This window comes from Pteronotus mesoamericanus, unplaced genomic scaffold (genome assembly GCF_021234165.1).
Source record: "Pteronotus mesoamericanus isolate MK-2021 breed Mesoamerican mustached bat unplaced genomic scaffold, CSHL_Meso_final contig_20, whole genome shotgun sequence".
In the NCBI taxonomy this organism is placed as follows: domain Eukaryota; kingdom Metazoa; phylum Chordata; class Mammalia; order Chiroptera; family Mormoopidae; genus Pteronotus; species Pteronotus mesoamericanus.
The window spans coordinates 27,939,730-27,960,569 of record NW_026555085.1 but is presented as its reverse complement, the minus strand read 5'-3'; the positions used below and the strand labels follow the sequence as shown (position 1 = coordinate 27,960,569).

The 20,840-nt window shown below is 35.5% G+C and overlaps 1 protein-coding gene across 1 annotated transcript in view; it reads left to right on the top strand.

Annotated features, from left to right (window-relative positions):
* The window catches only part of EYS (eyes shut homolog), a 1,478,297-nt gene that overhangs the window by 969,288 nt on the left and 488,169 nt on the right, over positions 1-20,840 (top strand). The window contains 1 exon segment of the mRNA XM_054568619.1: positions 9,280-9,292. Coding sequence (XP_054424594.1) covers positions 9,280-9,292 — 13 coding nt within the window.

The window sequence follows — 20,840 nt, the reverse complement described above, 5'->3', positions numbered from 1 at the left end:
GAGGAAGCAAGAGGGAGAAAAACACCAATGCATGGGAGAAACTTCAACTGGTTGGCTCTCGCACACCCGCATCAGGGTACCTGGCCTGCAACCCAAGCATGTGCCCTGACTGGGAATCGAACTTGGTTTGCAAGATGATGCCCAACCCACTGAGCCATACCAGTCAGAGCTATAAATTCCTTTTTGATGGCAAAATTATGGATGCTCTTTATCCTGAAAGCCACTAGAGTCACTTGACCATCGATTTCAGTAACCATCCATTCAGTTACGATTTGATACCTCTCCTAATTTAACATGTGCTATCTGTCATCTTTCCTATTGCCACTTCACCTGCTCTCAATTATGAATTTTTTGTTTCTATTTCCTGGCATCAAATCCTTAGCATACTTTGGATCGTATCTCAATTTAACGTGACTCCAGATTACTCCTTTCTGCATGGATGTATACCATAGACCCTATACCACATCACTGGTTTTTGAAATATGTAGCCCTGGAGAGGGAAGCAGCCAAGTGCCAGTATTCTGCTAAGGCACTGAAGTCAAGATGCATGACTAACCCAGAAATAACTGGAAAACAATTTACCCTGACATCTGAGAGTAGGTAGTGCGGGATTGGAGACTGAATAATTCTGGACTGGAAGACCCTACTTGCAAATCTCACTGCTTGGGAAGGAAATGCATGCCTAGTTTTTGGTTTGTTTTTTAAATCCTTACCCAAGGCTATGTTTATTGATTTGGAGGTGGGGGGAGACATAGATGGGAGAGAGAAACATGGATCTGTTATCTGTTGCCTCTGGTATGCACTCTGACCTGACATCAAACCCTCCAGCTTTTGGTGTACGTGATGACTCACCAACCAACTGAGCCACCCAGCCAGGGCATGCATGCCTAGTTTTTATAGCAGGGTACTTCTGTGTTTTATTGCAGTTGTTCTCTTTCTATGATGCTGTTTAACACTATGTTGTCCATGAACCTTGGCCACCTGGAGCAGGTTCAACCTACCAGGCAGGGCTCTGAAGGACCAAAATTAACTGGAACCCTCTGGTGAACGACATCAACATGTTGTCTTAATCTCTTTTCAGTTACACTTATTAACGCACAAATGTCCATTATAGATCCCTATTGACAAAGGGGCCAAGAAGAGACAACAGCTGAGCAAGTACAAGAAATTTAGCCTTTCTAAACATCACAGAAAGAATTTGATACAGAAAGGATATTAAATAAGGAGATCAGCATCATTATCCAGAAACAGATGAGATGAATTCATTCTCATCTGTCATCAGTGGCTGAGGATCCCATCAGGCCTTTTGGAAATTTTTACAGGTTCCTTCAACCGCAGCTTTATATACATGAAGTCAAAGCTATATAGCAAACCTAGATAGCTTCACCTGAAAAACTAATAGAAAATACTCATTCTTGAGCAAACTCACCTCACAAGTCTCAGCATTACACTAGGTCAGGGGTCAGCATACCACAGCCTCCGGGCAAAATCTGACCTGCCACCTGTTTTCAAATTCAAGTTTTATTCCAGAACAATTACACCTGCTTGTCTTGTGTATTGCCTAGGGCTGCTTTCCCACTACAACTACAGAGATCAAACGTCCCTCAAGGCTTAAAATATTTTTTACCCTGTGTCTCTTTTTGGAAAAAAATTGGCCTTGCTATTATATAGCTGAAATCAGAACCCTTAGCCCCGAACTATTTCACTTCCCTACCCAAGAAGCTCCCAAAATTTGGTTCAAACTCATCTTTTTATTCAGCATGATGAAATTAGAAAAAGGGTGAATTACCCAGAGATGTTTGAGTTTAGAAACACCCTACAATTTCTGCCATTGATCTCTTTAAGCTGGAAACAACAGGCCACCCTGCACAGGTGTCTTTTTCTTCATTCACTATATATGATATCTCCTGAAAAGGAAGAAAAGAAAGAAGCATCAACAATTGTATATACTATTCTGTCATAAGAAACAAATGGCCAGAGTCTGCATTCTAATTATTTTTACTCATTTTTAAATGTAGTGTTTTTAAATACATATTTCAATTATTTTGTTTTGATTCAAATTACTAAATGTGATCATCCAAATATTAATTGGCCGAAGAGAATCATTGAATAAATGCAAATTGATTCTGCCCCCAGAAATAGATGTTGACTAATTTAAGTTTAATGAGCCTCAAAATAGCATTTTAAGTACATTTTTATTTTTTATAGACTTTAATCATATCTGTCTTTAGGGCTTGGATTTAAAGCTAAGGAACTGTTCGTGGCTAATTAAGCTTACTCACCTGACAGATTTTCCACAGGTCACCTGACTCTGCTCTGGGCCATAGCAGCCTTTGTTACAATAGGAGAGGAAAAAGGGAGGTTATGTTGGAACAGATTTTGACAATATGGAGATAATACCATTTCCCCACATCGCTGCATAACTAACGTTACACTTACTTCAAAATTGCACGTATTTGGCGAACACTGAATAACTGTGCCATCTCTACACCAGAATCTGAAGCTCTTGCAGAAACACCTCTTTCCTGATCAAATGAGCTTGTCCAGAGGTGAAGATGTGCAAAGTGCCGACAGTTAAGACAGGGGAAATCTGAAATTTAAAGTGTTTTATTTAAGCTCATACTAAGAATATTCATTTTTATTGTTTTGAATTATGATTTAAATATTCAGAAATATAATTATTCTGTGCTTAATTAAACTTATTTTCCTAATTTATAAGCTGCTTCAGGAAAAAGAGGCTAAGTAATTTTGGAAGCTGTGCCAACGCTCTTGGGGCACCAATACGCCATTTAATCTCCTAAAGAAATAAATTACTAGAGTAAATAGCATTCAAATGGCAAGCCAGCAAGTGAGATGAACACAATTGAAACAGTAATTCCAAGCCCTAACATGTTGGTTTCTTTTTTTTTTATAATGGATATTTAAGTAATGTAAATGTAACAATACATTGTAATGTTGGACATGGGACCAAACTTCAGTATTATAGCAAGGTTACACTTCAGTTACTGCTTTTTGCAAAAAGAGGAAATTTAGGCACATGGGCAGGAGTCAGTGAGGCAAGGCACATAAAGTATTTTGCAGATTCCTGGCACCTTAAAGTTTCCACGTCAAATACCTCCCATGTCCCCTAAGCTAGAAATCATCTCTCATTTCACAGGCTCCCTGGGATGGCGTCATTATGTGTGGACCTCCCCTGTGGCTCTTGCCTCTTGTTCATTCCCTGAATGTTCTTCGTTGATTCTCTTAGGGACAAGCTCTGCCTGATTTATCATTATATCCCCTTAATGCCTTCTGTCTTGTGCACAGTAGCCACTCAGTAAATATTTAAATTAAAGTTGAATTGATTAATGTATGCTCCAAGCAATAAGTTTGATTCTCCTAGGAAATAAACTCCTTAGGATAGTAATTTTAGACTTCTTTAGAAGCTTCCACAACTCTTTTGGGGGCTTGGATTTGGATCAAATAATCTGGGCTGCGGTGGGAGCTGAACAGCTGATGCTGGGACAGTGCTTGCATGGAAAAAAAATCAATGAGTACAAACACCCATGTAATTATTACTTTATATATAATAAAATTCAGCACAAAAAAATGTGTATCATGCAATGTATAAAACAATGCTGAATTTTTATACAAGTCTTAATTTTCACAAGAACCCTGTGAAGTAGGTAATTTTATTATCTCAATTTTACTAATGGGGAAACTGAGGAATAGGGAAGTCACATAGCTAAAAACTATGGTCTGAATTTGAACCTAGGTAGTTAACTTTAAGTTCCATGCTCTTAATTCATATGCAAAACTATCTCTGTGTTTGCCCATGTGTGATATAATTTTTGGCAACGTGTAGAACTTTTTTTATTGTATTTGTTTTCATTCAAAACAGTGTGCTTTGATACAACCTGCATGTGAAAGTTGTAATTTCACTATTATTTTTACTTAGGAAAAATAAGAGTGGACAACGATGTTGGTCCTGAGTTATTTTAAAAAAACACATGAACTAAATAGTAATGTAGGTATAGCAACTATAGCAATAATCTCAGCTATAGCAACAATCGCAAGGCATTTTGTAAATAACTGAAGGCTAACCGTATGAAGAAATATGCTGGGAAATACTGCCTGCATTTCAACTCAATAGAATAGATTTCTTCCCTCTCTGATACATTAAATAAATAAATAAATAAAATATCAAAGGATTTCATAATTATGTATGTAGTATACATGTAATTATAATTATGAATTGCATTGTACAAAGATAGTATTATGTATATATTTGTACTAAATATATGCATACATATCATTATTTTAATGGATTTAGTGATAAAAGTGGTACTACCTTTAATGACACATTACAGATTTCTCAGAGTGTTCCAGAATCATCTGTATGGTATATAAAGGCAGTTTACTGGGAAATTTGAGAACATGAATTTCATATTAGTATATCTCAAATTAAGGCAAAAAATAGAAAGCTGCATGAAGAGGGGAAAATGTAGGTGGAACACGAAGATGAGAAAATCATGACTATTTTTACAAGATGCTTAAATTATGCGTTATGGACAATTAAAGCTGAAAGAAAGCACCTAGTTTAAAGCTCTCTTTAGGCTTTATAAGGAACCAAACTGTGAAATCAAGCTTCTGTCTTTGCTTTCATTCGCCCACCTACAGAATCAATATGTAGCATATAAGATTAGAGCATGCATGCCCTATATAAAAATATAAAGTAAAAAATTTAAAGTTAACAAAAAGGAATAGCAAATAGTGGTGATGGTACTTGTGGTAATAAGTGTCTTGTGGCTTTGCTGAACTAATCACTGTGACATTTATTTTAAAATAAGGGTCTCTGTTTTTATTAAAGTTTGATTTAATTCCTGTTTTTCAGGAGAAAAGAAAAAGTATGTGGTTGTTTGTATTTGGCATTGACTGAATCTATTTGCTTCCATCCATCCTTGCCAGTGTTCACTCAAATAAATCAGGAGATTGTTACCATATATCTAATACCTTATATATTAGACTTCTTGTTTTCAGACGTATCAGCAAACCTAATATAAATGAAACTATATTATGTTGGTCATTTTGGGTAGGCACCCTGTGCTCTTAATCTGGTTCAAATGACTATTTTGTGCCACCAATAAAAGCAGTGTTCAGGCAAGCCTTTGCCAGTTTCATCACTGACTCTAATCTCTGGTGGCTCAAAGTGCTAGCTGCTTTCCTCTGTATTTACAAATTCACTTCTGATAAACTAGATTTTCTGCACCTGTGGGACCCCAGCAGTTCCCAGCACAGATGTTACCCTTGTCCCATCAGGCTGGAAAAGCTGGATTGCAGGAAACAGGAAACCCACTTGGCAGGGACAGCTTCCCACCTGACAGCCGTGGGCACCCTGTATCTGCCTTTGCCCGTTCTGCCCAGTAGTGGTGTCTCCCAAGTCCCTACACTTTCACTAGCTGCTTCCCATCAAGTCATGTTTTTAGGAAAGAATCTGATCAAAGCAATTATAGCCTGTTGTTAAATGTTTGATAATTTATGTTTCCTCTCCTGAGGGTATTTATACTTCCAAGCAGCTAAAAGCCTTCATCCAAAGAATGAATCTCAGACAGTGGGATTTCTGGCATCAGTAAGCCAAAAGGGAAAAGTTCGTTTTTTCGTTTGTTTGAGATTTTTGTCATTCCCTTGAAATCACTCCAGGTCTGTTTCAACCATGTGACAGGAAGTTTGCTTAAATTGATCATATTTCTTCTTATGCTTAGGAATTTCAAATGCCTATTCTAAAAGATGCAAAGGTGTTCATGGAGAAAGAAATTTTTTAAAAAATGTTTTAAAAGGCACAGAACTCAGAGGATTTGCACAGGACTCAGATAAAGTATAAAGTTCAAATCTCATAAAATTTTCCATTTCCCACTGAGTTGTACAGAGCATTGCTTAGACCAAGTTTTGTTACCATAGGTATTTGGCTAAGGTTATCAAAGAGAATTAGAATTTAATAAAATGGGGAGCATGACTCTCTTTGCTTCACTAGAAAGCTGCAACTTTACACTCCAGGGAATTACAGTGTTGCTCCTTCAACAGGATTAACATTCCCCTGACCACTACTGAATTGCTGTGGGTGGCGCACAGGGGAAGGTGTTGGAAGCCTGTCATTCTAACTAGAAGGTGGACCTATCAAAAGCCTGCGAAAACTTGGGAAGTTGATTGGTCATTTTTAAAAAGCTTCTGATCTGTTGCAAGCCTGAGATGCATAATCCCAGGGAAACAAAGCAGCACTCTGCCCCGCCTTGCTGACCCAGTGACCGGTGCTCACACGGTACATTTGCCTGTTCTCTCCATGGCCATGTGACACTAGCAGCCACAGGGCCCACAGCTGTGCGGACTCCACAGGCAGGCTTCTGGATGGAGCCCGAATACCATGGCACAGCAATGGACTGCAGATGGAAGCACATGCTAAGCTGCTGGGTACTGGACAGGACTGTAATATTAAGCAGAAACTCTGGGCAGTGGCCTTTATTCTGGCCCTACTGAAGACAAAATTGGACCTTTTCCATGGTGAGATGGGTGGAGATGGGACATTGGGAAGTCACGAGGGAAACCACCTTAATTTTACATCATCAATAAAGTTTACCATGGATCCCCATGCAGGTGTCAGGAAATTCTTTTCCTCACACCACCACAAGAACTCCACTTCCATCAATTACACCACCACCATAATATTATCACATCTATTCTAAGCAGGGAGGAGGTCAGGCTGAGTCCCTATCTTCGTGAAGCACCCGGTCACATTATATTATAAATATTTGTTTGCGGACTTATCCTCTGGCCTGCACTAGAAGCCACTTAGGGCAAAAAGTATGACTTTCCCATCCATCTATAGCCCATAGCACAGTTTTTAATGGATCTAATTCTAAGTAAATATTGGTAGAATAAATTTTAGAGAAGTTTTTCTGTAGAACCTGAGTAATAACCATTAGGCTGCACTGTGTGAATTACTAGAAATTAAAAATTCTGCACGGAGTTGAATAAGCAGAGAAGATTGGAGTAGACAGGATTATAAAATTAATAATAAAATGATATTTTCACAAAAGACAAAAACCTTTGTTCTTAAAATAACTATGATTCTGCTCCCGTTTCTCCATTTGGATACAAAAACAGTAGCTTAAAAAGTGAGTCAGCAAGTGTCTTAATCTGTTAGGGCTGCTCAGACAGAATGCCACAGAGTGGGCAGCTTATAACAACAGAGATTTATTTCTCACAGTTCTGGAAGCAGGAATTCTGAGACCAGGGTGCAAATATGGTTTGGGGAGAGCCCTATTCTGAGCACAGATTTTCTTGTATCCTCACATGGTAGAAAGGGCTAGGGAACTCTGGAGTCTTTTTATAAAAGTGCTAATCCTATTCGTGAGGGCTCAACCTTCCCAAAGGAGAAGGACCACCTTCCAAAAGCCCCACCTCCTTACTCTCACATTGGAATAAGGTTTTCAAACATATGAATTTGGGGGGAAATACAAAGATTTTGACCATAGCATTCCACACCTGATCACCCAAAAGTCATGTCATTCTTGTATCCTAAATACATTCATTCCATCCCAATAGTCCCGAAAGTCTTAACTTGTTCCAGTATCAACTCAAAAGCCTAAATCCAAAGTCTCATCTAAATACCATCTAAATCAGATATGGGAGAGACAATTCATCTTAGGGCAAATTGCTCTCCAGCTGCGAACTTGAAAAACCAAACATGTTATGTGCTGGCAAAGTACAACGGTGGGACAGGCACAGCATAGGCATTCCCATTCTAAAGGGAAACATAGCGAAAGAAGAGTAACAGATGAGCACATCCAAAACCTCAAGAGCCCCTGAGCAGTCCTGACCGCATCGCTTTGCTGAGCACAGCCCCTGTGTCAGAGTTCAAGGGTGGAAGTTGCTTGCCTGCAGCTCCTCCGGGATAAAACCATAGGCAGGTGGTTGGACCAGTCTGGGGTTGCAGACCCGCAGCTTGGGGAGGCTCCATGGTGGAGGTAGCTGTGGCCCCATGCTTTGCGGGGCAGTTGTCCCCAGTAAAGCCTTGGGCAGCGTTATCCCCATAGCTCTGAGCCAGAGTCATCTGGCCTACTGAAACCCAGGTGACAGCTTCCCTCTTGAAACCAGAGGCAATCCTAATGATCTCTGAGTCCCCTTTGGAGTCCTTCTGACATTGTCTTGAAGAATACCGCATGGTCACAGTCAGTAACACTATGGTCCTATCCTGTAAAATCTAACACAAACTTCTCTTATTCCTTTCTGTATCTTTCCCCTTCAGTTCACATTGGCTGTTTTTTTTCTGGAGTACCAGTTAAGTCCTGAGCTCACATCTCATGAATCTCCTTATTAAAATGTCCTTTGGTCGCACCATTAGTGTTCTCTTCCAAACATGCTTTCTTATTTTTTGCATTGTGGATAGGCTGAGAATTTTCTAGATTTTTAAGTTCTGCTTCCATCTTTAAGTCATTTCTTTTCATCTCTCATTTTAACTGTAAGCATTCAAGAGAAGCCACACCAAACCTTCAGTATTTTGCTTAGAAAGAACTTCAGCTATGTGAGGTATGTTAATTAGCTTGACTGTAGTAATCGTTTCACTATATATACATATATATATAATGAATATTTATATATATTCAACTCTTCATGTTGTACAACTTAAATACATAGGATTTTTATTAAGTCCATAAAAAATAAAGTTATAAAGAAAAAATAGCTTCTGCCATATATCCAATTTCATTTTCACAAGTTCTATATTTCATGAAACACTAAGACACAGCACAATTTAGCCACATTCTTGGCCATTCCATAACAAGGATGGCCTCTTCTCCATTGTCCAATAACATATTCCTCATTTCCATCTGATACTTGATCAGAATGGCCTTTACTGCTCATATATCTACTGACATTCTGTTCACAACCATGTAGGTATCCTCTAAGAAGACGGAGGTTCTCTCTACAGCTTTCCTCTTCTCTTTCAAAGCTCTTACCAGAATTGCTTTTAATGCTTCATACACAGCAATGTAGACTTTTCCTGGCATGCATACACCTCAAAACACTTCCAGTCTCTACCTTTTAGCAAATTCAAAACTACTTCACCATTTTTGGGTATTTGTTACAGCAGCACCTCAAACCCTTGGTACCAATTTTCTATCATTCTGTTCAGGCCTCTGTAACAAAATAGCACAGACTGAGTAGCTTATAAACACCAGCAATGTACTTTTTTACAGCCTGGAAAGGTGCTAGTTCCAGATCAGGGTACCAGCATGGTCAGGAAAGGATCCTCTTCCCAGTCACAGACTCCTTATGGTACCCTCCCATGGCTGACAGAGCTTGGGAGCTCCGTAGAAATGGGACTCTGAAGTAACACCATGACCTGAAGAATATTATGTAGGATAAAAAAATACTATCATTAATGGGCTCCATATGGAGGTAAATCTGCAAAATTGTCAAAATGGCTTTTTTTCCTAAAGCTTCATTCTGAATCTAAAATTAGAGGGGTACTAGAAGATGAGTTGGTTACTGGTGTCAACCTAATAAAATCTCCCTTATTTCCAAATGCATTTTATATTCAGCGAACTGTGACTAGCAAAAAAAAAAAAAAAAAAAAACCTGAGAAGTTGCAACTTTTGACATAAACTTTCATTTTTACTGCTGACTTCTCAAGTAAATTTTCTATTTTCTATTGCAAATGGAAAACTACATATTTTATCTAGTTCAAGGCAAAGACAGGATCTGCCTTTTCCTGTATTATACTTTAACAATATGTAAGTACTTTGTTATTTCAGGAATAATTTCAGGAATAATTCAACTGTCAAACAGGATATCAGAAAGTTGGAAACTTAGTTTGAAGTTTTTAAAAAGTTTCTTAACTTTTGAATATTGAAATTCAAAAATGCTTGAAAAGACTTTTAAATGACTTTTTTTATTTTTATTTAAACTCAGGAAAATCTCAAATATAAAGGAAAACATTTATTTCTTTTTTTTAAGATTTTATTTATTTATTTTTAGACATACGGGAAGAGAGGGAGACAGAGAGGGAGAGAAACATCAATGTGTGGTTGCCTCTCACACGCCCCCTACCAGAGACCTGGCCTGTAACCCAGGCATGTGCCCTGACTGGGAATCAAACAGATGACCTTTTGGTTCACAGGCCAGCGCTCCATCCACAGAGCCACACCAGCCAGGGCACACTTACTTTATTTCTAATGTAAGATTCTAATTGTTTATTTTACAGAATCATTATCTGATATTGAACAATGTTGTAGACCAAATTTCTATTTATTTCAGTTGGCATTTTCATAATTGTTTAGACTGAAAGCAGGTGAACTTTATTTGTCACATCTAGATTATGACTTAATTTTTATAGGGTATTACTTTCAATAAATATTATTTTCAAGGTAAAGTGATCTGGAGATTTTTATAATTGGTAACTTATTTTAACACTTGAAATTAATGCCAAATTTGTGGTCCTAAGAAAAATATTGCAAGACTCAAAACTGAATTTTAGAGTAAAAGAGACTTGTTCTCTGTTTATTCTTTGACTGACAAGCTTATCAGTGATTGACACTTTACCTTTAGAATAAATCCATTCATATAGGTTAGTCAGTTAGGATATAATCCCCTAAATTTTCATCAAAACAATACAGTTTAACTATAGATGAAGTTTAAATAAGAGTTTAGTCAGGATATTTTTTGTACCTTACTTCTGTATAAATACATCATTAATAAAATAATATATATCATGAGGTAATGAGATTTCTTCCCCATTTCTTCTATTTAGTTGAAAGTAATATCACATATTCACACATCACAATACAATGCAATTATTCTTTTACCAACACTAATGAATGTATATTCCAATATAGTAAGATGCTTCTCTTAATCCTTTCAGACTGCTCTAGTGGAATACCATAGACAGGCTGACTTAAAAGCAAGCATTTATTTCTCACATTCTGGAGGCTGGGACGTCCAAGATCAAGGCGCTGGCACTTTCTGTGTCTGGTGAGAGCCCTCTGCCTCATTCATAAGAGCCCACCTTGGAGCTGTGTCCTCACAGGGTGGAAGAGTCGAGGGTTCTTTCCAGGACCTCTTTTATAAGGTCACTAAACCCATTTGTGACCTTCCACCCTTGTGACCACATTCTAAAGTCCCCCCCACCTCCGACAAAGTACTCCCATGTGAATGGGGTGGGGGGACACATTCAGTCTATAGCAGTGTATAACAGAATTGTTTTTCTAATTTTAATGTATATTTACAGGTTATAAAATCAAAATACAGAATATATCACAATACCCTTCCTTCGTGTTAAAACATAATGATCATGTATGATCCATCATAATATTCAAATTCCTAACAGACGCATTTGGGTTAAAAGTATGCAATGTTAAGAAACCTTCAGTAAACCATCATTCCCAATATCTTGAACAACCCAGTGATACAGTAGACAAAGGGATAGCAAACAAGACAGAGAGACTCTCGGTGTAGGGGTGTGAGGAGGAGCAGGATCTCTGCAGTCAGTAGGTTGTATCTAGTCTAGTTAGGCCATACCATGTTCTAGGTTTTTAACTTGGGCAAGTTACCTTACCTTTCAACACTTAACAGAAATTGGTGAGATTTAAAAGAGCTCTCTTTCCCAGGAAAATTAGAACCCATTGAACAGAACAGAAGATGCATCAGAGAAATGTAGCTAATTTGTCAGCTTTGTTATTGATAATAACTAAGTTAGAGATGTGGATTTAGATCTGCTACTAATGGGCTTCCAAATACACTGCCCCAGAATAAACCATTAAAATAAGCTGAATAGAGTTTGGCTTCAGGGAGAGTTCCTCAACATGTAGTGGAACATAGACCTCCTTTGAAATCACTGGCTTTAAGAGAGGAAGATAGGAACTAAGCTGAGCTTTTATAATACCTTCTTCCAAATAAGAACTATGTTCAAACAAAGGCAAAAAATAATAATCTGTTGGTTGAAAGCAATAATGATATGTAAATATGATGCTAGAGGAGATAGTAAATAGAAAAATAGCAAACATATAGTGATAGAATTTATATAATAAAATTAGAGGAAGCAAATGAGATAAGGGCATAATGGTTAGTACTCAATAGATATTAGTTACTACTTAAAAAAAAATAATTGCTATTAGTATCTAAAAAATTTATCAAGTCCTTTACCAAGCCAGAATTAGTTTGTTGGGCTACTCTGATGGTTGTAAATGGGATGAAAGTTTTCAGTGTGAAAATAGAAACACAAGATATCGTTTCCTAAAATGTTAAGTGATTTACCTTTCATACAATAATATGTACCTTCATAAGAGGTTGAGAGGCTAAGATACAAAGATAAGGTGAATTTTCTTGAGTTGAGGGCAAGAGCTTGAAAGGTGAGGGGGAGGAAAGAGTGCTGTGAAGAAGAGAGAGTGCCGCAACAGTTCGGTGAGTTTACATTTTCTTCTATGAAAGGAATAGGTAAGGAAACAAGCCAACAAATTGAACCTACCAGGATAAATGGAGATTTTGAAACAACTAGGGCATTTTACATCAATATACTAGAGCTAGAGAACTGCTTGGGATGTCATGATGCTCGGTAAGACGCCAAGTAGACATCAGTGGAAATAGTGATGGAGTGCCTATGGTAAATAGAGTTTGAGTTTTTTAGAAAACTTCAAATGTGCAGAAGTGAGTCATATGGTAAACTCACTATAAGCATCTTCCAGCTTTAACAAATGTAAAAATACAGCCAGTCTTATTTCATCTATTAAGTATACACTCCATACTCTCTTTTTGGAAGCATATTTCAAGATGTCAAAACATTTTATTTTTAAATATTTCTATACATCTCCTTAAGTTAAGGAGTCTTCAAAAATGCATACCAACAGTCTTGACCGGTGTGCTTTGGTTGGTTGGGTGTCATCCCACAAAGCAGAGTTGCTGGTTCAATTCCCAGTAAGAGCTAAGGGCACGTGCCTAGGTTGTGAGTTCAGTCCCCAGTCAGAATGTGTACAAGAGGCAACCAATCCATATTTCTCTATCTTTCTCCCTCCCTTCCCACCTCTCTGAAAATAAAGAGATAAATAAAAATTACTTATAAGTATGTAACCACAATTGCATTATCATGCTTAAAAATTGATAATTTCTTAGTATTATATATCCAGCTATTTTCATATTTTCCTGTTTAATAACCTTCTTTAAAAATATAATTTGTTTCACTGATTATACAAAAAATCATTAAATTGGTAAAAAAAATGGGGAGGGCAGTAGCAATAACTCCAAAACTAATTTAAAAAATTGTGTATATATATATATATATATATATATATATATATATATATATATATAAAATTTGTTTAAGTCAAGCACACTAAATAAGTTAAACCACATAAGATCCATGTATTGTCATTGGTTAATATGTCTTTCAAGTATCATTTAATCTATAGTACCTTCTATTTTATTTCTGTGACAAATTTTTTTGAATAAATTAGTTTCTTTTTGTTATAAGAGTTTCCATGGTTTCTTTTCTTTTCCTATATGAAAAGTTGGTCACTTCTCCAAAGAATCTAAATTCCTTTTGGTGTGAAGTAGTATGTATATATTTAGAGATCACAAGTGGAATCTAAAGCCACTATTTGCTACTGCATTGTCATCTTTTTCCTAGTCTTCTCAGTACGCAAAATTAGGAAAGTTTTTTTGTTGTTGTTGCTATAAAAAAGACTTATGAGCTAATCCTGACACTTGCAATCCAATGAGGAACTATAGGGTTTATAGTTCACCTCCTCCCAAACATGCCAGAACCTCAGTTCTGAAGACACTATCCTAACACACATTTGATTTGTCTCACAGTCAGTACACGTCTATCTCAGAATAACTTTGAATCATTACCAACATATAATTTCTGAAAAAATTTTAATTTTTTGCGTGGTTCTCCTTAAAATTTCACTAAAGGTGTATGCTGAAGTTACTATGTTTTAAAGTCATTAGAATAGTTATTTTGTGTTTTTATGCCACCAATGAGATATACAATTGGGATCATTTATTTTACTTCTGAGTTTTAAGAATTACTCTTTAAAATTGTATTTTATAACCACTTAATATATTTACATGGTTCAAATTCAACTCTATATCTAAAGATATATTTTAAGAAATTTAATGTTTTATCATCACCTCTGCCTTATTTCCTTCCTGCTCTTATAAGTAACCATATTTTGTGATTTACACACTTGTCATTAAATATAAACAAATAATACACACAAACTCTTATATTCATATCCCTCCATTATTAAATAATAGCATACTACACATACTTTTCTTCACAATTTTTTAACTTAATAATGTATCCTGGTGATCACTCTGCTGCAGGTTGTATTCTCTTGAAAGCATACTCTGAGATGGACCTTAACATGCAAGCGGTTTAGAAAATGCCATTGGGATTACTGCCTTGAAGGGAAGAGACATGAAGGGTTGGGCAGGGGAGAAGCTGGAATTAGATGGTCTCAATACTTCAAGGCTTCTGCCAAGCCCATGTTGAGTTTGGAGCTGCAATGACTGTGCAGAGTTGTCAAAAGGTAGGATGAGAAGACCAGACCATAAGAGTGCCTTGTTGGCCTGGCATTGGATGCAAACTGCCCCAGGAAAGAAGACCTTGGATGAGGCCAATCTCTTAGACCAAAGTAATCCCTAAAGAATGCTTCTACATGAAGTCTGTTTTCCAGCAGTACCCCTACTACTGGAAGAGGAAGGAAATCCTTCACACCTAAAGCAAGATCTGGAGAGATACCACAGCACACATCGTAATAGTATATAGAGATAGTCCTACTTCCTTTTCATAGTTCATAGTGGTATAGCAGTTTACTCGAGTAGACTCCCACAGGTGGACATTTATTTTATTTCCAATTAAAAGTAATTCTGATGCATTCCTTTCCAGCATAGCAAATTAGCTCCTGCCTACTAGCAAATTAGCTCCCTCCCCAAGACTTATATTGAAACAGCTATAGTGGGAAACAATTAATTAATAGACCCACATATAAATTCCATTAGATTATCCATAATGCCCAAGAGAAATTAAAACATATGTCCACAGAGAGACACATGAATATTCCTAATAGATGAAAACTAAAAACAACCCAAATATCCATCAACTGATAAATGAATAAACAAAATATGGTATATTCATACAATGGAATATCATTCAGCAGCAAAAAATAAAGTTCTGATACTACTTTAACATGTAGGGACATTAACAACATTATGCTTAATGAAAGAAAGCAGTCACAGAAAACCATATTATGTGTTTCTATTTTTATGAAGGGTTCATAATTGACATGCCTCTAGAGACAGAAAGTAGATTAATGATTGTCTAATATTAGAGGAAGCATGGAGAGTGACTGCTAATTGATATGTGTTTCTCTTGGATTTGATAAAATCTATCCTAGAATTGGTTTTCATAATGATTTAACAATTCTGTGAAAATATGAAAACCATAGAATTGTACTTGTGTAAATGGTAAATTTTATTATGTATGAATCATTGGTTTGGCTAAACAGTTTGTTCAGTTTTTAAGTAAAAATAAAGACACATTTTTCATTTTCTCCAATGACTTTATTGAACAACATATTCACCATTTTGTTCCACTACCTTCTGCCATCTTTCAGGAAACTTCATAATTTCCTCTTCCCATAACTTTTTATCTTTTTTGAGCAAAGAACTGTTCTAGGTGCCTTTTGCAGTCTTCCAGGGAATTAAAATTTTTTCCATTAAGAGAATTTTGTAAAGACCAACATAAATGTAAATACAAAGGTGCAGTGCCTGGTGAATATGACAGATGAATTAGAATTTCCCAGCCAACCTGTGACAGTTTTTGTCTGGTCATCAAAGAAACATGAGATCTTGTGATATCCTTATGAAAGATTATGCATTTCCTGTTGACCATTTCTGGACACTTTTTGTTGAGTGTTGCTTTCAGTTGGTCTAATTAGGAGCAGTGCTTGTTCGAATTAATCATTTGGTTTTCTGGAAGGAGCTTATAACAAAGGGACTCTCTTCCCATCCCACCATATACACATCACCTTCTTTGGGTGAAGACTGGCCTTTGGTGTGGTTGGTGGTGGTTCCTTTTGCTTGCCCTCAATCTCTTCCATTTCACATTATTGTAAAGTATCTATTTTTCCTTGCCCATCACAATTTGTTTTAAAAATGGAACATTTTCATTACATTTAAGTAGAGAATCACATACAGAAATATGGTCAAGTGTTTTGTTTGTTTGTTTGTTTGTTGCTTAACTTACATAGTACCCAAACATCAAAGTGATCAACATAACCAAGCTGGTGCAACTGATTTTCAACACTTGATTTGGATATTCTGAGTATGTTGGCTATCTCTTGCATGGTATAATATTGATGGTTCTCAATTAATATCTCAATTTGATTGCTGTCAACTTCAACTGGTCTACCCAACTGTGGAGCATCATCCAGTGAGAAATCTCCAGCATGAAACTTTGCAAACCACTTTTGACAAATTCGATGAGTCACAGCACCTTCTCCATATAGTGCACAAATATTTTTTTGCATTTCAGTTGCATTTTTACTTTTTTTGAAATAATAGAGAATAATATGTCAAAAATGTTCATTTTCTTCTATATTCAATATTAAAATGACTACACAAAAATTCACCAATTTTGATATTTTTTTAAATGCAAAATTGCACACTAACAACCATCACAATACAAACAAAATTGTTTTGAATAGAGTCAAGGACAACTAAGCACTAGTAGAGCCATATTATGAGAAAAAATGAAAGAATTTTGGGGCAACCCTATACATCTCAAGAAAGCTGTCATAATTTTAAAAATCCATGGGAAATCCCTTAGCATATCTGCAACTGTATTGACATGATATGTATGAATTCTGGGAGTGGGGAAGGTGCTATACATACAGATTATAGTTTGTGGGACAGAGCAAGTCTGGCCTTGCTGGAGGAATAAACTGGTGAAAAGCTACTGAAATTGTGCTCATGTTTTACTAGTGCCATCGCACAGGGATGTGATTTGCCAATTTCGATAGTAAAGAAATAGCAACGAGCACTACCACTGATGCAAATATCAATGGGATAAACACCAACTGGCTTGAAAAGAATTTATAAACAATGTTTCAGTTGTTCAGTAGTCTAATAATGATAGTTTGATTCTAAATTTCAATATTTTGCTCTTAGCCCCCAAATATTGATAGAAGCCCTTGCTCAGCTTCCTCAAATCTCCTCATATTTGTTAATTCACCGACACTTTAAGAGAAAAGAGAAAAGGAAAAATGTGTCAAGGTCAACATTTTGTGTTTCCTTTCTCTCTGAGACATTGGCCCCTCAGATCCTTGTTGCCTTGGTAGTTCTCAACTGTCTGCAAACAGATTTTTATCTAAATTTTACTCAAGTTGTTTTCATAAGAAGTTTGGTCTCCAACCAGTTACTCTGTCATTATCACATATAGAAATCTATCACTCTCATTTGTTTTTTACTCAGCTTTATCAGCTTTTCTAGTGACTTTGTATCTCAATAGTGCCTAGCCCCACAGATGGTAGCCTGTATGTTGACTGTTTGAATTAGAAAATGTAAACCCTCTGGTAGGACATATTTTTAAAAGTATACCTTTCTGGACAGGTAGCTTGGAGAAAAAAGTGTGGATTAAATTTCAGGCTCTACTTTACTCGGTCTGCTAGGATTTCTTTTCATTGCACAATATGAATAATTATTCTTGATGACACTGGGCTCACTACACAGGATGTGCTTTATAAATACAGGTGGGGCAAAAAGAGATTTACAGTTGTTCATATGGAAAAGAACACAATAATTGTATTTATAGAATCAGTATATGAATGTTATTCTCATCTGGGAAATTAGATTTAACTTTCTATTTTCTATGTATAGACTATATCCATAGGAATCCCATAAATATTACAAGGTATGCACAATTTAATGACTATATCAAAATAAAATTGGTTGGGATATTACCAAAATACTAAAATATTTCCATTTTTATGGAATTGTTTTGGCATTATGTTGCCAAAGTCCCATATTGTAGGGTATTTATAGACCCATGTGTCGTTGGCATTTACAAAGTGTACAATTGTCATCCGATTTGTTCTTATCCTCCATTACAGCTAAATGTTTGAATCACTACTTGTTAACATCTAAGTTTACCTGTGTGTGTTCAAAATAGACACTTCCTACCAATTTCCGTGTTTTCTTGATGTATTATTTTACAAGTTCCCCAGCCTTGAAATGATTTTTGAAAAACTAGGAAATAGAAATGTAAAAAAAAAAATTATTGCATTGCATTTTCTACTTTATTTTGCTTTCTTCTTTATGCTCCACCTGTAATTCATCAAAGTCATTAATTTCTTCACCACAATAACACTTATATTCTTACTACTATTTTAGTCTCTAGCAAGTATAGGACTTAATTAGGTAAGTCTCTATATTGCTTTAGGAGTTTTCAGATTCTTCAGTCTGTTTGAAGCTGGTACTGATCAAATTTGGTTATATCAACACTGATTATGCTAATAAAGGAATTAATTAAATCTGAAGTAACATGGAATCCAGGTAAGAGTAGATTCATCAGAGGAGAGCAATAAAGTGAATTTTGAATATGATAGTGAGGATATTGTGAAAAATTAAAAGAGAAAAATCAAATTTAAGTATTCATAATATTTGAATTATTGAGGAGAAATTTTACTTATGGCAAAACTTTAGAGGAAGATTAGAGCATAAACATTAAGCCAATAAAAAATACAAAATCCAGTTAAAACAAAACTTGTGCAAGAAAAGAAATGTTGTCATCATTCACTTTATGGCTCATCTGTGAAAAATTACTTTATAATAATGTTAAACATTTTAGTCAAACTATGATGTAACTGAATTTATGAATACTATAATGCTATTTATATAGCCCCAAATTATGCATGGGATAGATGTGATCTTATATAAAATTAAGTCTACAAAAAATGAGAAATTGAATAATTAATACACGAGTATGAATACTTAGGAGCTTATTAGCTAGTAACTGAATAAATGTATAGAAGAGTATGAAAATTGTTTGAGCAGAGTTTGGCAGTGGGAACTATTTATTCTGATATAAACCTTATAGAATTTTTATATTTAAGAAGAAAAAACCAGGCAGATGCACCCATGATGCTCTGACAATGAATGATTAATTGGTATTAGACTAGACTATCCTTACTACCATAAACAATCTGAAAAAATTTTTAATGTGGAAAAACACACAAAACAAAGTAACAAGACAATGTCCAACATTTAATGAAAAAATTATTAAACATGGAAAGAAGCATAATCAGGATAAAACTAATTTAAAGGAAGCAGATCAAGAAATCATAAAGATTATGTATTAGCATGCATGTACATTAAAACAGTTACAGGATTGTCTAAGGACTGAAAACATGAACTTGAAGTAAAAAAAATGGAAAATGGAAAAAGTATTAAAACAATCAACAATAAATATATTAAAGAAACAAGTAGAATTTCTAAAAGTAAAAATATAATAGCCAAAGAATTATATTGGCTTACCAACAGATTACACACTGCAAAAGAAAAGCTCATAAAACTTGAATATATAGGAATAGAAATTAACCACACTGAGGAGAGGGATTAAAAAGATGGGGGAAAAATGAACAGAACTCAATCACCTGTAGCATAATAACAAGTGGTAATTTGAGTTTTAGAAGATGTAGAGAGAAAGAGGGAAAAAAAATACTTGCAAAAATAGTGACCAGAGTTGCCTGAATTTGATGAAAAATGTCAATCTATAAATCCAATATCTCAATACAACCAAATAAAAAAAGAATTACTACCGACATTTCATCAGAAACAGTACAAACCAGAAGACAATGGAACAAAATATTTAAAGTGCTGAAATAAAAATGGTTTTAAAATTTTTAACACAGAATTTTAATTCAACAAAATATACCCAGTAATTTAAAATAGTGTAATTTAATGACATTTTCAGGCAAATAAAAAAAGGTAATATGCCTCCATCAGACCTACATTATAAGAAATGTTGAAGGAAGTTCTCAGGTTGTAAGAAATGCAAACTTTTCTACCAAATGAAAACTTGGAACTGCAAACGGTAATGAAGAGTGCCAGAATGGGATGCAGTGACGAAGAGCACTTAGAAAATAAAACATCACAGCAGCAGCAGAGCGGGCAGGTCTTTTGGCAGTTTAACAGGGATTTTTTTGTAAATTAAATGTACATAAACATATATACACATGTATGTGTTTATATATAATATTTATTTTATAGATTTTAAAATCTATAAATTTTAAAAATTTCATGCAGAAAGCCAATATATAAAACATAAAAGTAAAATGATTCCTTTGTCATATGGGAGCAGAAACTCCACTCACAGCCTTTCTCCTCCTGCTCAAAAAGTTCCCTGAAGTTTTCTGAGAAACAGGTTCCTCCCATCACACAGTGTGAAAACTACCTAATCAACTATTAGTGGTATCTTTAAAGAATCTTTATTTTTCATATTTCTCAAAAATTTATCAAATTGCTACAGTATGTGTAATCTAGGACTTCCAAAAGCAAGTGGAATAATTGATAAAACATCCTACAATAGAGGAAAATTGTTTTTGTAATACCAATTGACTATTTCTTACTTGATTCCAAACAAACTTTATTGGTTTTCAGTGTTCACTAAACTGAAAGGTCACTTGAATTCAACCAAACTGGTTGAATTAGAAATACTAGTGAACCATTAAAAACATAATGAATAATAATAATGTAAATAGAAAGAACTTATAAACTACTAATTCAAAAGAATGAGAAACTAACCCTTGAAA